Below are 17,315 nucleotides of genomic sequence, written 5' to 3'. Positions count from 1 at the left end.
CCCTTTTTTGAACAGGGGCACAACATTCGCCACTCTCCAGTCCCCTGGTACCACCCCCATTGACAGTGAAGATGAAAAGATCATTGCCAACGGTACTGCAATTTCCTCTCTTGCTTCCCACATAATCCTAGGATATATCCCATCAGGCCCAGGGGACTTGTCTATCCTCAAGTTGTTCAAAATGTCCAACACATCTTCCTTCCTAACATGTATCTCCTCTAGCTTACAGTCTGTTTCACACTCTCCTCTTCAACAATACGGTTCCTTTGTCCAAACTTTGTCCAAACTGTGATATAGAGATGTCCTGGTAGATTCTTGATGGCATGATCCATATTATGTTGTTGGAATATGTTCTGGCTGACAGATAATCCAAATGGTAATGAGAGGAAACAGTATCTATCAAAAATTGTCATTTCCTGTGATTCCAGAGAAAGATGTATCTGGAATCTATGCTATGGTACTAGATCCCTTATAGAACACCATCACTTGGTTATGTCAGAAAAGGAATATGGTCACACCAGGTTTGTGAATTTTTCGATGCATTGTGAAACTACTATGATTGTTGCACAGCTACAAATCGTGAAGTATTTCCAATGAAGGAGGCAGTGGTGTAATGATAATGTCAGTTAATCCCAGGCTAATGTTCTGGGTCATGGATTAGAATACCACCTACAGATGGTGACATTTGAATTCAATAGAAATGGGGAGTTGGCAGTTTGTCAAATGACCATTGTTGATTATCAGAGGAACTCATCTGGTTCACTAATACTCTTTAGGGAGGGAAATCTGGTGTCCTTCTTGGTTCTGGTCCACATGTGACTCCAAAAACTCAGGAATATTGTTACCTCTCAACTGCCCTCTAAAATGGCCTAGAACACCAGTCAGTTCAAAGGCAATTAGCAATGGGAAATTATTGTTGGACGTGACAGCAAAATCCACATCAGTACAAAAAAAGGTAAATTTAAGCCATTTGAAATGTTTCAGTGGTCCCAAAAATATCATAATGTCATGAAGGAGAAGTTGATTCATACGTGTTAAAGAAAGGACTGCCTTTAATTAACTGTCTTGCTTTTTGGTTAGGCAGGGGAAAGCAGACATGGCCGCAGTGTACTATGAGCGCAATGATGTTGAAGGTCATCATTTTGGTCCTTGGTCAGAGCAGAGGAAGGAAGCCACCAAAAGTTTGGATGAAACTTTAAGAAGCATGAATATGAAAATTAAGGTCAGAAAAATGACACATGTCAATCTATACACTGATTGCTTCATCAACAAAATTATACTTCTGAGGAGATCTACTTTTTACTTCAATCAGTGGATGCTTGAACACATCTTTAGAGTCCTACAAAATTATGTTGACTTTGTTGACTCTGTGCGATAGTGCAATATGGGAGGCAGTGATTGGCAGTCTGTTTTACATCCTGCTACATTTCATTTCCATTGAAGTTAATGTTTCTTTCTAGTTGGCCCTTATAAACTATCAGACAAAATCACAATACTCAATGTGTGTACACTTAAGCCTTGCTTAACAAATCTGTTTTGGCCAGGGCTCAACAAATCAGATTCACTCACATGAATCAGAATGTTGTAGGTTCAAATCCCACAAAGTTGCTACATAAATGCAAGACTTTAGTTTCTTATAATTCCTCAAGGTAAAATATGTCAACCTACTAAATGCAGATATACTAATAATTAGTTGGCAAGTTATATTTTTATGCCAGAAAAGAATTGAAATGGAACTGTTTAAAGTTGGCTTTGTATCATCTGCAATTGTATTGAAGCAGGGTGAGATTGATCCTTTAATGTGAATTCAAATTGCTTCTCATGAAACAATGTGCTGACAGTTTGAAGATGTCATTCTGATTGTTCAATGTGAACCATAGTATTGTGAACATTTTTACAAATCTTAAATACTCACAATGTTTAAAATTTCAATTTCCAATTGAATAGCGGGGAGATTAATGTAAGATTTGATGTTCAGAAATTTCTACTGTAAAATTATGACTGACTACACAGTTTTGTGTACACAACTCATATCTTAAACTACAGAGAGGAACGTTTCCTTCTATGCTTATTCTTCATTGCTGTCTGCCTGTGATATTCACTGGTTTATATAGAAGCCGCTATCCTGATCTCAAAAAGGCTTCCTTTGCCTTCTTCCTCGTGTTAACATAAAACACATTAGCCTTGAATCTAGGAAAAAGTGCTATTTTTGACCTTAATTCCCTTTTACCTTGGAAATGATGTGAAATTTGCAGCTCTATGATATGTAACCCAACACCTGTACCCCACATTCTGGGATTTTGGAAGATTTATAGTCTATTCATGTTAAACTCAAAGAGGGTTGACATTGTCACTCAGTGTAACTACCTTGCAGGGTCTTCTCAATACACCATGTACCATCTCAGTTTACCCTGCAACATTTTCATAGCAAATCCTTGGAAGTCTTTCTTTCATCTGTAATAATCATACCAGCCAGGCTTATCCAAATGAGGCATGTGACTGCAGGATATGTCACATCTTTTACCCTAAGTTGACTGTGTCAAAATATGATTGTATAAACCTCTAATGTATCAACATGCTGTTTTGTTTGGTAGCATTATTTATGAATTAATAGGATGGCTACAGTACGAAAGGAGGTCATTCAGCTCATCGTTGTCTGACCTGGCTCTGTGCTTGGCAACTGAAATGCTAGATTGGCAGGTTGTAGGTCAGGGTCCTGAGTAAAGCTGCTGCAGTGGCACATGGTTTGCATTTGAGCATACATTTCCTAAGTTTACAGAGCAGCTAGCAAACTCCTTCATCTCCAGCACATACCAGGGACACCTATTGCTGATGTACTTCAGAAATACATGGGGAAAAGAAACCTAAATCCAATTATTGCTCTTAAGTATTAGTTGTAGTTTCACCTGAGGCAGTAAAATTACTTTAAATTGTTTGCAACTTCTTCTTGTAATATATGGAAAGGGAAAAAACAAACTCAGGACTTACTCTTTTGCACATTTTGCAGGAACTGGGTCTCCAGAATGAATTGAATGTTATTCTGTTTTCGGACCATGGAATGACCGACATTTTCTGGACCGAGAAGGTCATTGAACTTGATAAGTACATAAAGATGTCAGATGTACTGAACATGATGGATCGAGGGCCTATAGTCAGTTTGTGGCCTCAAGAAGGAAAACTGAATGAGGTAGGCAACAAACTCATTGCAATGTATCTGAGTGGGACAAGGGATCTGAGGATAGATTTCAAGATTCGTCAATTTGATTTGCACTGAGAAAAATTGCTAATGCCATGCTGTCAGCAGGAAAACATCCTATAAGAATGTCAGGATTATGTATAAGAATAGAAATCATAGGAGCAGAATAAGGCTGTTTGGCCCACTAATTCTGCTCCATTATTCAATCATGGCTGACAAGTTTCTCAACCCCATTCTCCTGCCTGGTCCCTATAACCTTTTATCCCCAAGGATCTATCTATCTTTATCTTAATGCACTCAATGACTTGGCCTCCACAGGCCCCTGCAGCAAAGAGTTCCACAGATTAGCCACCCTCTGGCTGAAGAAATTCCTCCTCATCTCAATTCTAAAGGTCACCCCTTCACTGTGAACTTTGCCTTCAGGTCGTAGTCTCTCCTGCTGGTGGAACCATCTTCTCTATGTCCATTCTATCCAGGCCTTTCAGTATCCTGTAAGTTTCAATCAGATTCCCCCTCGTTCGTCTAAACTCTGTCACGTACAGACCCAGAGTGCTTAATTAATTCTCATATGACTAGCCTTGCATCCCCACGATCATTATTGTAAACCTCCTCAGGATCCCCTCCAATGCCAGCACATCCCGCTTTAGATATGGCGCCCAACGCTGCTCACAGTATTCCAAATGTGGTCCAACCAGAGCCTTATACAGCCTCAGCAGTACATCTCTGCTGTTGTATTCCGTCTTGAAATGAATGTTAGCACTGCATTTGCCTTTCTAACTGCCAACTGAACCTGCACGTTAACCTTAAGAAAATTCTGAACGAGGACACCCAAGTCACTTTGTCCTTCTGATTTTCAAAGCCTGTCCACATTTAGAAAATATTATGTGCTTCTATTCTTCCTACTGAAGTGCATAACCTCACACCTTCATAAATTGTATTCCATCAGCTGCTTCTTTGCCCACTCTCCTACCCTGTCCCAAGTTCTTCTGCAGCCTCACGACTACCTTAACTACTGGTTCCTCCAACAAACTTTGTGTCACCTGCAAACTTTGCAATACTGCCCTCAGTTTCTTCATTCAGGCCATTAAAGTACCATGTAAATAGTTGTGGTCCTAACACTGATCCCTATGGAATGCCACTAGACACCAACTGGCATTGTGAAAAAGATGCCATTCTCCTTACTCTCTGCCTTCCACCAGTCAGCCAATCCCCTATCTATGCCAGTATCTTTCCTCGAACACCATGGGCTGTTGTCTTAATTAGCAGCCTCCTATGTGGCACCTCATCAAAGGCCTCTGGAAATCCAAATAGGTCATGTCCACTCACTCTCCTCTGCTTAACTTGCTCATTACCTTGTCAAAGAATTCTAAAGATTTGTCGGGTATGACCTCACCTCGATGAAGCCGTGCTGACTCAGCCCTATTTTACCATGCATTTCCAAGTACTTGGCAACCTCATCCTTAATTATGGACCCTAAAATCTTATCAACGACTGAAGTCAGGCTAACTGGCCTATAGTTTGCTGTCATCGACCACCCACCCTAAGGGTGGCTAAGGGTGGTTCATTAGCCATTTTCCAGTCCTCTGTGACCCTCCCTGACTCCCGTTATTCCTGAAAGATCACCACCAAAGCCTCTACAATCATCTTAGCTATCTCCTTCAGAATTCTGGGGGGTAGTCCATCTGGTCTGGGCGATTTATCGGCCTTCAGACCTTTCAGCTTCCCCAGCTGTTTAATGATGGTCGCGACACTCATGGAATCATACAGCACGGAACCAGATCTTTCGGTCCAACTTGTCCCCATGCCGACAAAGTTTCCCAAACTAAACTAGTCCCATTTGCCTACGTTTGGCCCATATACCTTTAAATCTTTCCAACTGGCTTTTAAATGTTGTAACTGTATCTGCATCTACCACTTCCTTTGGCAGTACATTCCACTTATGAACCACCCTCTGTATGAGAAAGTTGCCTGTCAGATCCCTTTTAAATCTTTCTCCTCTCACCTTAAAAAATGCTGCCTAGTTTTGAATTCTCTGACTCTCTTGAAATTCTGGTATGCTGCAGGCAACTTCCTCTAATGCAAAGTATTCAGTACATTTGCCATTTCCTTGTTCCCTATTACTACATCTCCACCCCCATTTTCCCATGTCTAATGTCTACTCTTGCCTCTCTCTTACCTTTTAGATACCTGACAACTCTTTGCCATCTTTTTTTATATTACTAGCTAGCTTACTCTCACATTTCATCTTTCGTCTGTTGCTCTCTTTAAGTACAAGATTCATGACAAATGGTTTGAAAAACCTATTGGCACTCACTGTACTTTTAATAACTCTACCTTGTAGTCCTCTGAACTACCACATTGGCTATAATCAGTTAACTCATGACAAACTAATAATTAAATTTGGACAATCTGTATGAATTGGTATTACACCATAGAGCGCTTTGAACGGGGCAGGTCGAACCTGTGTGAATATTTTAATGTGATCTTCTTCTCAGAAGGAAGACATTTTTATCAGGTGAGCACAAATATTGTAGGGCTAGAAAGATCAGATCAACATCGTGCTGCAAGTCTTTACCCTTAATGGTCCATTTTTTTTGTCCAAATTAGCCTGTAACATGCTTTCAATGCAATAAATAAAATGTCAGCAAAGACCAAATAACACTTTAAATCTATTTAAGGGCAGCTCCTCACTCCTAGAATAAACAACAACTGATCTAAATATCCTGTGGACATTTCATGCCACACAATGTAACTGTTTCTCTCTTGTTAACTGTTCATCCCTAGTTTGTCTTGGTGGACATGGAAAAATACAAGAGCCGGTTATCTTGCAACTGTTCTGAAGTGAAATCATTCATTTCATAAACTATTCAAACACTGCATTTTAATAATAGAAGCTTCAGTTTGATTAAGGTATTTTGAATGAGGTAACTCAACACTACGTGACCAATGTAATTTCTTTGATTTTACCAGCTGTATAGCAACCTTAAGAAAGTTAAAGAGATGAACGTGTACAAGAAAGATGAAATTCCAGATAAATATCATTATAAAGGTGGCAAATTTGTAGCACCACTTACTCTGCTCGCTCAAGAAGGATGGTTTATCTCTGAGGTATGGTGAAATAATAATTTTCTAAGTCAGAAAGTCTTTATGTTTGCATTGTGAAGTGACAAATTTGTATTCAGTTTGTGCATTCTGAACATCCACGTCTCTTAGAAGTCATGAAGTGTTGCTTTCCTTGAATTAGTTGGCTTGTTGTCAGAACTAGCATTTGAAATTAAGATAAAGAGTTCAATAATTTATCATCTTGCATGAAGTATTTGGCTTACTTGTGAAATCGTCACAGCAGTCATTCGGCCCATCGAATCCACACCAACCCTCCAAAGAACATCCCACCCAGATCCACCCCTCTTTCCTATCCCTGTAACCCTACATTCCCCATGGTTAATCCATCTAGCCTGCACATCCATTCAACACTATGGGCAATTTAACACGGTCAATCCACATAACCTGCACATTTTGGATTGTGGGAGGAAACCAAAGCACCTGGAGGAAACCCATGCAGACATGAGAAGGATGTGTGAACGCTGCATAGACAGTTGCCCAAGGCTGGAATCGGACCCAGGTTCCTGGCGCTGTGAGGCAGCAGTGCTAACCACTGAGCCACTGTGCTGCAATGTCGCAAATTCCTTCAGTTGGTAATAGCATTGTCATGTGAAACTGTAAATATTAGCAGGAGTGAAAATGTAACCAAGCCAAAAAGAGATTTATTTTCGCTGATATTGGAGGCTGGTGACATTGTACAGTCAAATGCTTTAAGTGTAATTATCTACAATAGCATGGAACCCTACTAACATTTATATTCAGACTTGAATATACGTAAGAGAGCAATTTGTTCCAATTTCATTGGATTCTTAACAATTTCTTAGATAGCATAACCTAAATGTGAAGCCAAATCAGAAACATAAGCAGATGACCTTTGACTTTGGTATGCTTTTTTATAGTAATACTTTAATTATACCAGCTAATCATATTTATGATTGAATACTGCTAATTCCAAACTCTTAAGTACAAAGGACGAATAGACATTAAATGTACACAGAAATGCAAATCATAGAGCACAGATAAGTAGATAACTGCACCATGTAAAAGATAGTCATAAAATGTCAGCAATATCTGATATATATGACAATACTAATTACCTGACAAAGGGACAGTGCTTTGAAAGCTAGTACTTCCGAGTAAACCTGTTGGACTATAACCTGGTGTTGTGTGATTTTTAACTTTGTCCACCCCAGTTCAACACCAGTACCTCCACATCACAGCAATTACCTTGGACTGTCAAGTATTAATCTAGTGAATTGTTGGCTTTATAACTACTTGTGTCAGATCACTAAACCAAACAACAGATTGTTTATCATTTCTAAACACAGTTTAAAATGTGCCACTAATTTATTGATCTGATCTAACAACCTGTGGATCTATTTTTAAAAATGTTTGTTGTCATATAGATTCAAAGGAGATGTGAGGGGCAAGGTTTTTACACAGAGTGTGATTTGTGTCTGGAATGTGATACCGGGGCGATGGTGGTGGAGGAGGCAAAAATGATATGGTCGTTATAGATAAGCACATGAATATGCACGGAATGGAGGGATGCAGACCGAGGGCAGGCAGAAGGGATTAGTTTAATGCATGTTCAGCACAACATCATGGCATAAAGGGCCTGTTATTGTGCTGTACTGTTCTATTCAATGTGGATTGTAGAATTATGCTGCATGGAATGGGAACAGTCTTGCTGCATAGCTTCTAGAAATCCCTTATATTACAACTGACACCAAATGACTATGATTCTGCTCATGGAGTTAAATACAATTAAAATAAAGGGTTGTTTGGATCTCAAACAAGCAAGTAAGAGTAGCTCTTTGTTACGTCCCATGATTTTCAGATTAATTCCTGAGTTGACGTTGGTCAGCATTTTCCGACAGCCAGATAATTATTTCTGCGGTTATGGATGGGAAGTGTGTGTGGGGACCCTGTGGAATCCTTGGCTTTCGTTCCAATCCTTTGCGGGATGAGAGCATTGCTGCCAGTCCAGCATGTATTGCCTGTCCCTAATTGGCCTCGAGAAGGTAGTGGTGAGCTGCCCTGGTAAACCGTTGCAGTCCAAAAAAGAAGGCATGGCTGACTCCAGAGGAATAATCTGAGAAATTGAAGACGCTGCTGGGCAATTCCCTAAGCATGGAACTTTCCAAAGGAGCCTGTTAAATTGAGGAACTTGGAGAATTTAACCGCTGATAATAAATAGTTATGCAGGGGAAGTTAGACTGTTAAGTTTCTAGATTAACTCCCAAGTAACTATTTAATTGAACCCGAACTAAACTTCCCCCAGACCCTGACCAGATATACCACTTACACCCCTGAACCCTACACTCCCATGGCCACTCCCCCAGAATCTGACACACCCCTCCTTTCTCCCTGTGAGCAAACACTCTAACTTCTCCAGGACTGGATCTGAGGCCTCGTTGTACCCATAGACTTTGATGCTTCCCCTCTCACCAGCTGCCTGAAGTACACCTCTCTCCCCAAACCCAACCCTTGAGACCTGATAAACCCTTGCCCCTTCCACTGGACCTGACTTTACCCCTCCTCTGGCTACCAGACACAACACCCTTCCCCCAACCCCATCCCCTCCTGCAAGTGACAAACATGACAAACATAAGAAAATGTTGGTAGTTGACACCCCAGCTCCATTATTTCCCGCTTCAGGACCCATCCACTCCTGCCCTGCAGCCAGGCCCGATATTATCCCCATCATGTAACTGACATCCCCCTCACCCTCAGGACTAAGGATTTGCTGTCACAGCTGACCCTTTGGGGTCCAACTTCTACAGCCGGACCCAACGCTAACCTTATCACACCCCCAGGAGCCAACACCACCCTCCACCATCTCTTACTTACATCCCTTGCCACCCTGGCAACCTACCCACCTGGCACACTACTCACTGACACTCTGCCCACTTGGCACCCTACCAATTTTGCACTCTACCCCTGGCACCCTATGTGTCCAGCACCTGACCCACATGGCACTCTGACCATTACCCACCCAGCACCTACCTCTGGGAACCTGCATTAGCTTAGCTACTTGTCCTTTCAAAGCAGCTGTCAAGGTGACTGTCTGTGATGCGGAGGGTTTACATTTCAGAATACAGCAGCTGCCAGACGCATAAAAGGGGATGTTGTTTGCTTTCTGTACTGTTCTATGCTAAAATGGACTGGTCATAATGGAAGTATGCATCTGCATCTCTGACTCAAATCTGCATGTTAAATCCGTCTCATTCTGTTTACTAAAGCCCTTATGGTTTCCTGTTCCATCATTTGGGCAGAAGAAATGAAGGAAAATTGGGTGAGTATAGAAGTGGACCTAATTTTAATTCCACTTATTTAAACTGAGGGAATAGGATAATGTAGGGCAGAAACGTCAGTACAGACCTGTTCACCCACATGGATCATAAATTCTTTGTGATTCCCCTTGCTGATTCCCCTCTGTGAGCTGATAAATATAAGTGCAGGAACAGATAAATCTCTCTCAGGTATATCTTTTTCTGGCAGAAGATTCTAAGTCACCACAATTCATACCTAATCATGACAATAAATTTTGATTAGTGTCATATAACTCTGTTCCAAAAAGGTCATTTTTACAGCTCCAGCTGATTGCACTTATGGAGACGCGAAATCAGAATTTATTGCAATGTGGAACTAGAGGGAGCATAGTCTGTTAACCCAGTCTGGGATATTAAAACAGAGCACAATAATCCACTGTGGAAATGTTTGCTTCAAGAACAGATTTTTGTTGTTTATTGCCCATAGAACCATTGATATTCAGACTTATTCAGAATCTGGATGGATCTGTTCAAAGTAATTCAGTCATTCTCTTTGACATTCCTATCAATGTATTCGCTTTCTCAGTTGGCTTTCCTGAAGCCACTTCCATTATTCCTAATTACCACTGAAAATAAATGATGTTCGAAAGGTATGCCCAAGGTCTGGAAATAGAGCTTCCTAGGGGAAGTCTAAAGTTCACAGAGGTTAGAAACCTGCTGAAATAAGCAGGGTATGCATTGTACAAACTGAAAATGCTTGAAACTCTCACAGGTCATGCAGCATCTGTGAGGAGAGGAAAATATGCATCATGTCAACGCACTTTCATAGGAACTAGAAAAACGTAGTGATTTTAAACAGAGGCAGGAAAATGGGTAGATGTGTGCAAAGAAGAAAGGGGAAAGCAGCAGGGGTTAATTAATTGATGGTGCAAGGCAAAAAGAATGATAAAGGGACAAGTAAGGAAATGAATGGTGGAGGTGAAGTCACCATAGTTTAACCAGACTGTAAAGCTGCTGTCTTCATTAGAGAGAGACAACTGGTGAAGGTTTAATCTGAGGGTCACCACACCTCAGGCAAGGAGAGAGGTTGAAAAGCTTGAATCCTCTCAGGTAACCTCAGCCACTACAGGAATTGAACACACATTGTTGATGTCACTCAGCTTCACAATCTAACTGATCCCCTTGATTGAGTTAAAGGCGGTGTAAATGGCAAAAGGAGATTCAGAGCTTCAGTTATATTTTCCAGTGTGTAGTGGTACAATGAGAATTGCTAAAAGATCTGGTTCATTTTTTGACTATTCTCTAGCAATGTACAGTTATATTTTTGGCTGTATTTTTTTCAGAATATACAGAAGTTGCCTTATTGGGCCAATGGAACAGATGGCAAGAAGGGTTGGCAGCATGGATGGCATGGCTATGACAATGATTTGATGGATATGAAAGGATTCTTTCTGGCCTATGGACCAGGTAATCATTTGATACTGTTCTCAAATTTGTAAGTTGACTTTATGAAGAGAATTTTAAGTATAACAAATACAACTTAAATTTATATATTGTCTTACATAATAAATCATGCAGGGAAACATATTTTGCGGTTTTTGCATGTCCTCCACTGCATTCCAAACCACTGGCAGTTGCTGTTCAGAAATCAAGGCTGTATGTTCTGGAATTTCACCAGTAAACATCTTTGCAACTCATCAGCTAACCACCATACTTCCAATTTGTTCCCATTTCCAGGTTTATTTTGGACCTCAAACCAAATTGAGGGCCCCTTTTGAAAGTGGCATTGTTCCATCATTCCATTGTAACAAAACCAGAAACATTGAATGAAATGTGTGTACTTAAATTGAAGCAACATTTCTGGGTGTGATGATATACTCTGCTGTTCCTGCTAATAGGGGCACCGTTGAATTCTCAGTGAATTCCAATACTTCTCTATAGAATTAAGCACAATTAAGATAGGGATGCAATAAACCACTCTAAGTGGCTTACTTCTTTAATTTTCTCCCATGAGGATGAATGAACAAAGTTCTACAGGAATAGCATAATTTCTAGGTTCTCCTCCAATTCATACATTATTCTGATTTTTAAATACATCACCAAATTCTTTAGCACTGACTGGTTCAATATGAAAGCAAATTTACAACTAATGTGAAAGCAAACTAAATAACAGATTTGGAAGGAACACACATCAAGGTCTGCCAAAGTGCGTCCCCGCATGGGTTTAAGGACTGTTTTTCACCAGTGCAAATCTTAAATTGGATTGCTATAAGATGATTTTTTTTTTTAAGTGTCCAATTTTGACAGTAGCCAAAACGCTAAACTTTGTAAAACAATTTCATGACTAATTCAGTTTTTATGTTGTTCAGATTTCAGATCAAATTACAAGGCACCTCCAATAAGAGTGGTTGATGTATACAACATCATGTGTCATGTTGCTGGAATAAATCCATTGCCAAACAATGGTACATGGTCCCGAGTGAAATTGATGCTGAATAACGGTGTGAATTTGTCTTGCACTGCAAAAGTTAGTGTAACTGTGTTGACACTAATGTTGGGCTGGGTCTTTTTCTGATTTGATTTCACTTAATTTTTTAAAACATTTGAATTGAACTCTGTGATTTTTACTAAGATTGTTCTAATTAATTGTCTTTGGATATTCAAATAATGTTTAATCATACTGTCAAAGCGTTGGACCCTAATAGCTTCCTACTGAATGCTGTAAAGTGATCCTTTTTTGAGTAAAATGTCAATGTTTTATAGTCTATAATGCACAACTAGTTGAACACCTCCCATGCATACTCAGAAGTAACAATCCTACCATCATCCTGACTCTAACACTTTGTACATCCCCTCCTCACTTTGGCAGGAGTGCATTCAGCCATCTTGGCCCCATGCTGTGAAGTTTCTTCATACATCCTAATGCTTCATTCCCTCCCTCTCCTCCTCAGAAATCCTCATTGATTAACAGCTCTTTTAACAAGCTCTCGCTCAGACTTCATGATTTCTTCTTTAACTTTATTTAATCTTTGTCTGATGATGTTCCTGTGATATTTTTCTTAAAAAATGAAAGTTGTTGATCTGATGCAAGTTGTGTTGCTAAAGAGTTGATGTCCTTCCCGGACATGATAGTTCCTAAGATAGCTCATTCAGAACAGTCCAGATGACAGCATCAAGTGGAAATTTAATGAGTTCCAATATTATGGTAGCACCAGAACACTGTTCTTCTTGCAAGATCGAGGAGACATTTGGTTGGACTTTACTTCTTCCTTTATTTGATAGAATGCTATTTAGCAAGAGATTCAGAAACTACATCATGATCCTTTACTCAAACTACATTTCACAATGCAGTCTAATTATTGTGGGGGAGCTCCTTAAGGGTAGATAACGTCCTATTGGTATTATTGCGAGACTATTAATCCACAGATTTAGATAACATTCTGGGGACCTGGGTTTGAAACCGGCCATGGCAGATGGTGGAATTTGAATTCAATAATAATCTAGAAATAAGAGTCTAATGGTTAACATGAAACCATTTCCGATTATTAGGAGAAAGCTCATCTGGCGAACTAATATCCTTTAGGGATGGAAACTGCCATCCTTAACTGGCCTGGCCTACATGTGACTCCAGACAACTGCAAAGTGGTTGACTCTTAAAATGCCATCTGTCTAATTAAGGATGGGTAATAAATGCTGGCCCAGTCAGTGATGCCCATGTCCCATCAATGAATGTACAAAAAGAAACTCTTCTACATTCTCTCACTAATGAGTGAACAGACAGGAATGCTCATGTTCCAATTAGATGTTTTTTTTTCCCAGTAGAACCATTGCCAACATAAGAAAGCATTGAGTTTGGCATTTGCCCTGGTTGGATTAAATATAGAATAATTCTGCACTTTGATGACATATTGTTTTATAAAATTCCCCCATTTCACTGCCTGCCATAAATCACATCAAAATGTTTGGTCAACTTTCAGGTCACTAATTATGACAAGATGGAGAGCATGCATTTTGCAAGTTGTATTGTACTAGGCTCCAGATTGTCTGCTCCTTTGGTTAAGAAATTAGGTGATGGGTGAGCCCAGTGAGGGAAGTGACATGTACCCAACAGCCATTTTGATGGCCAATAAGCTATTTATAGACTCAAGTTGGAATTTTTGGCCTTTTGGTTGAGGAAATCTTTCCTTAGGGAGCTGCCAGCCAATTGAGACTAGTTAGCTTAGAATCAGGGTTTTGGTATATGTTTGGGCATCTCAGCAGGTGCCATGCTGACATACCCCGATGTGAAGTGGGGTGCATGGTGACAGGATTTAAGGTGCTGGGGGAAGGGGGAGTTGGGGCAGCCTGGGGAGGGTGAACAGTTGGCAGGGTGAGTTTAAACTTCCCTCTCCTGCACTGGAAGTGGCAAGAGCTGGAGTGCTTCAGGCAGGCTGACTGCCTACAGTTTCAATCCAAGAAACAGGGATAGGGCTGGAAATCCCAGAGATGGTCCATCTGGAACATCTGGAAGTCATCCAACCCCAGTGAAATTCCAGGCCCTTTAGTCACACAGTAAGCCCTGACAACTGCAACCTTGAATAATCTAATGTATGCTCCTCTCCCTGCACTGTAACAATCATATTCACAAATACAAGGAGCAATTTTACCAAAGTCACTTCTCTGATGCGCAAGAATACGAAAGTTGAATGTGTTGTTTCAGTTCATCTATTGTTCCAGAAACCCAGCAACAATCCTGGGTTGTCTACATTCAAATAAGGATGAGCCCATCAAACTATAACTGCTCAGCTCTTGCTGTTGTTGCCTGGAATGAAAACCCCATCACAGAATTGTCACACAGTATACTCCCAGTCCCATCAAATTTAACTTGCATACCGTACAGTGTCCATAGCTGTCAATCTGAAAGGTTAAAAATCACACAACACCAGGTTATAGTCCAACAGGTTTAATTGGAAGCACACTAAGCACACAAATCAATTTGAAAGGTAGCCTACATGCAACTCAGACCAGTTGGTCTCTCCTCAGTAACAAAGAACTAGGTGTTGGGAGACCAGGCTCTTTGCAAAATTTAGTATTGGCATAACACACTTACTCAGATGTATTCCTATACCTCCAGGAGCCAGTGAGAATCTTTTAACTGCAATGCGAGCAATCCAGCTACTAGTTTCAAGATCACAAACCCCAGTGAATCAATGTAAACCCTTTATAATGCATTCATCCCCAGTTTATAACACCCACTGTCCTTCTGAAGGAAGCTTGATAATGATTCAAATATCATGAAATAACAAAAGAAAAATGGCTCATAACTGCCACTTACATGAAATGCAAGAGAAGTTCACCTTCAAACTCATACCCCAGCATCCACAAATATTGATTTTGCCCATTCTCTGTCAGAAGAATGCTGGGAAGAATGTGGCTAAAAGAAAACCTCACTTTTAATCCTGCTTTCAAATCCAACCATTTGCCAGTACATTCATAGGCTTCTTATGAGATCCACTCATCTCGATGCAAGTCTGTCGCAGAGTTGCCTCATGGATCTATAGTGTAGACTAGCAAAATTTCCATTTCAAAGAGGTCAGTTCTTTTGCTTTATTGAAATTCAAACCTTTCTGGCACAAACAGGGATTGAGACAGGTGTGAATCAGAATGAGCCAACGTTTGCAGTGATGATAGTGACAAGGCTGTCCTCAATCTTTGCCTTTACTGTGTAAAATTGCTAGCAACATTTCTGGCAGTCATACATGCATTAAAGTTGCAAATCTGGAATAGTTGCTCGCACATACACCTTACTCCACCACATGCTGCACTATTGCAATATTAACAGATTCAAACAACACATCTTCAGGTGAATTGATGTGAACTTTGCTTTCTTCCACATTGGCCTCACGGTAAACATTATTCAAAATGTTAAGTGTGATGCATAACTGGGTGTTTGATGATGTACTAGCTCCAAATTACTGCAGAAAAACTGTCCAACCCTGAAAACTAAACTGATATTGATGATCAGTCCCTCATGATAGAATGTAAAAATTCTATGAGTTGTAAAGAATAAAAGCAATGTTTGTGTTTTGTAGAAGTCTGTTTCTCATGTTTCTAATTTTAAGTGTTAAGTTTTAAATTTAAACCCATTCGTATGTCTCAAGCTATATTTCACTTCTTGCAAACCAATTAAAGACTGAATTAAAATCCATGATTTTTAATTCCTGGTTTGTTGTCTGGGAGAAATGATTTAAGCTAATTCGCTGATCAGCTTCCTTGGTGACTTCACTTCAATGGAGATCACAGATCCTCTCCGGAAAGATCCAGTTTCAAAGTCATCTTGGAATTGGGAGAATTGCTGTTCTAATACCTGCTTCATCATGTGGATAGCTTCCCTTGACGGCAGTGGTGAGAGCCATCCTTTCATTGTTGACTTCAAAAACCAATAAATGGATGAGTCCTATGAAGCACTAAGATTAAAAATGCGAAGGAACTGGGAAAACTTGCCTAGCTGGGCCATTCTTGTGCATGCTGGACCTGAAGTAGAGCTAAGCTGCTGTTCAAACATATATAGTTATAATCAATGACATTTTTATGAGAAGAATATGTCCTTGGTATACGTAGGTGGAAAATGGAAAGAAATAATTAAATGAAATTCATATCTGAATTGTTAATTGCTGAACGCTTATTAATTTTACTGTTTAAACTTACAAGCTCCTGGTTGTAAAGTTAAGCTCTTGAAAAAGAACGTTTTCCTTAATTAAAATATGTCACTGAAATGAATGGATCACTTGCCATGAAATTATTGCAAATCTGTTTCTTTCATTGTACAACTAGAAATAATTGCATTTGGTAACATTTGTAGCAACAAATTTAAAGAGTCACTCAATTTTACTTTTACCCAGTGCTTGTTAATTCTTATCAATTTGTGAGAGAATTGTGCTGTGTCCTGAGATTCCCAGAAGTCTGAAATAATCATATTACTTAACACAGAAACTGAAGCGTGTGTGTAAAGTATATTTTTCATATCTTCACACGTGGGTGGCAAAAGGATACCATGTTGGTTTGTTACATACTGTAGTGCGGGTAAAACAGATGTTTGCATTCTGGATAAACAAGAATACATGCATGTAGTAATAAAGTTCATGAATAATTTTGGAATAATGACCTCCCCATTATAACTATGTTATAATTCTTTCTCCTCTCTGCAATTTCCATACAAATCTGTTTCTACTTGATAACCCATAGAACTACACTGATCATCTTTTATATTCTTCATAATCTAGCCAAATAGATTTTGGCTCTTCATCCTTCTGTGATATCTGCTGTCTTCAGCATTGCCATTTTCTCCTTAATCAATACTGCTGCCCCTCCTCCCTTGCTTCATTTTCTAACTTCCATGAATACCACATATCCAGTAATATTTAGTAATCAGTTCTGACCTGGGAAGTAGGTGTTGCTGCATGAGATGGGTATAAAAGTGGATTGCCCTGTTTAGCACTCAGACACACAGATATATTTTATCAAAAGTCATTTTGGGTTGACCACATAATGGGCATAATTTTCCTGCACCTCCAAACACCTCATTGACTGTGTACGTTGCTCTCGATGTGGTCTCCTCTACATTGGAGAGACAGGACACCAACCTGTGGAATGTTTCAGAGAACGTCTCTGGGAGACACACACGAAACAACCCGACTGCCCTGCGGCCTATCACTCAACTCCCCCTCCCACTCCACCAAGGCCATGCATGTCCTGGGCCTTTT

At 39.9% G+C, this 17,315-nt stretch overlaps 1 protein-coding gene across 1 annotated transcript in view; it reads left to right on the top strand.

The window, feature by feature from the left end:
• enpp6 (ectonucleotide pyrophosphatase/phosphodiesterase 6) overlaps positions 1-13,218 on the top strand; it is a 43,490-nt gene extending 30,272 nt beyond the window's left edge. The window contains exons 4-8 of the mRNA XM_043705594.1: positions 1,081-1,222; positions 3,008-3,187; positions 6,167-6,304; positions 10,917-11,040; positions 11,943-13,218. Coding sequence (XP_043561529.1) covers positions 1,081-1,222; positions 3,008-3,187; positions 6,167-6,304; positions 10,917-11,040; positions 11,943-12,148 — 790 coding nt within the window. The 3' untranslated portion in view covers positions 12,149-13,218. The remainder of the gene's footprint in view (positions 1-1,080; positions 1,223-3,007; positions 3,188-6,166; positions 6,305-10,916; positions 11,041-11,942) is intronic.
• Positions 13,219-17,315: the final 4,097 nt, after the last annotated feature.

The sequence above is a fragment of the Chiloscyllium plagiosum genome, chromosome 2 (genome assembly GCF_004010195.1).
Source record: "Chiloscyllium plagiosum isolate BGI_BamShark_2017 chromosome 2, ASM401019v2, whole genome shotgun sequence".
NCBI classification, from domain to species: domain Eukaryota; kingdom Metazoa; phylum Chordata; class Chondrichthyes; order Orectolobiformes; family Hemiscylliidae; genus Chiloscyllium; species Chiloscyllium plagiosum.
This window is presented reverse-complemented; position numbering and strand designations above follow the sequence as displayed.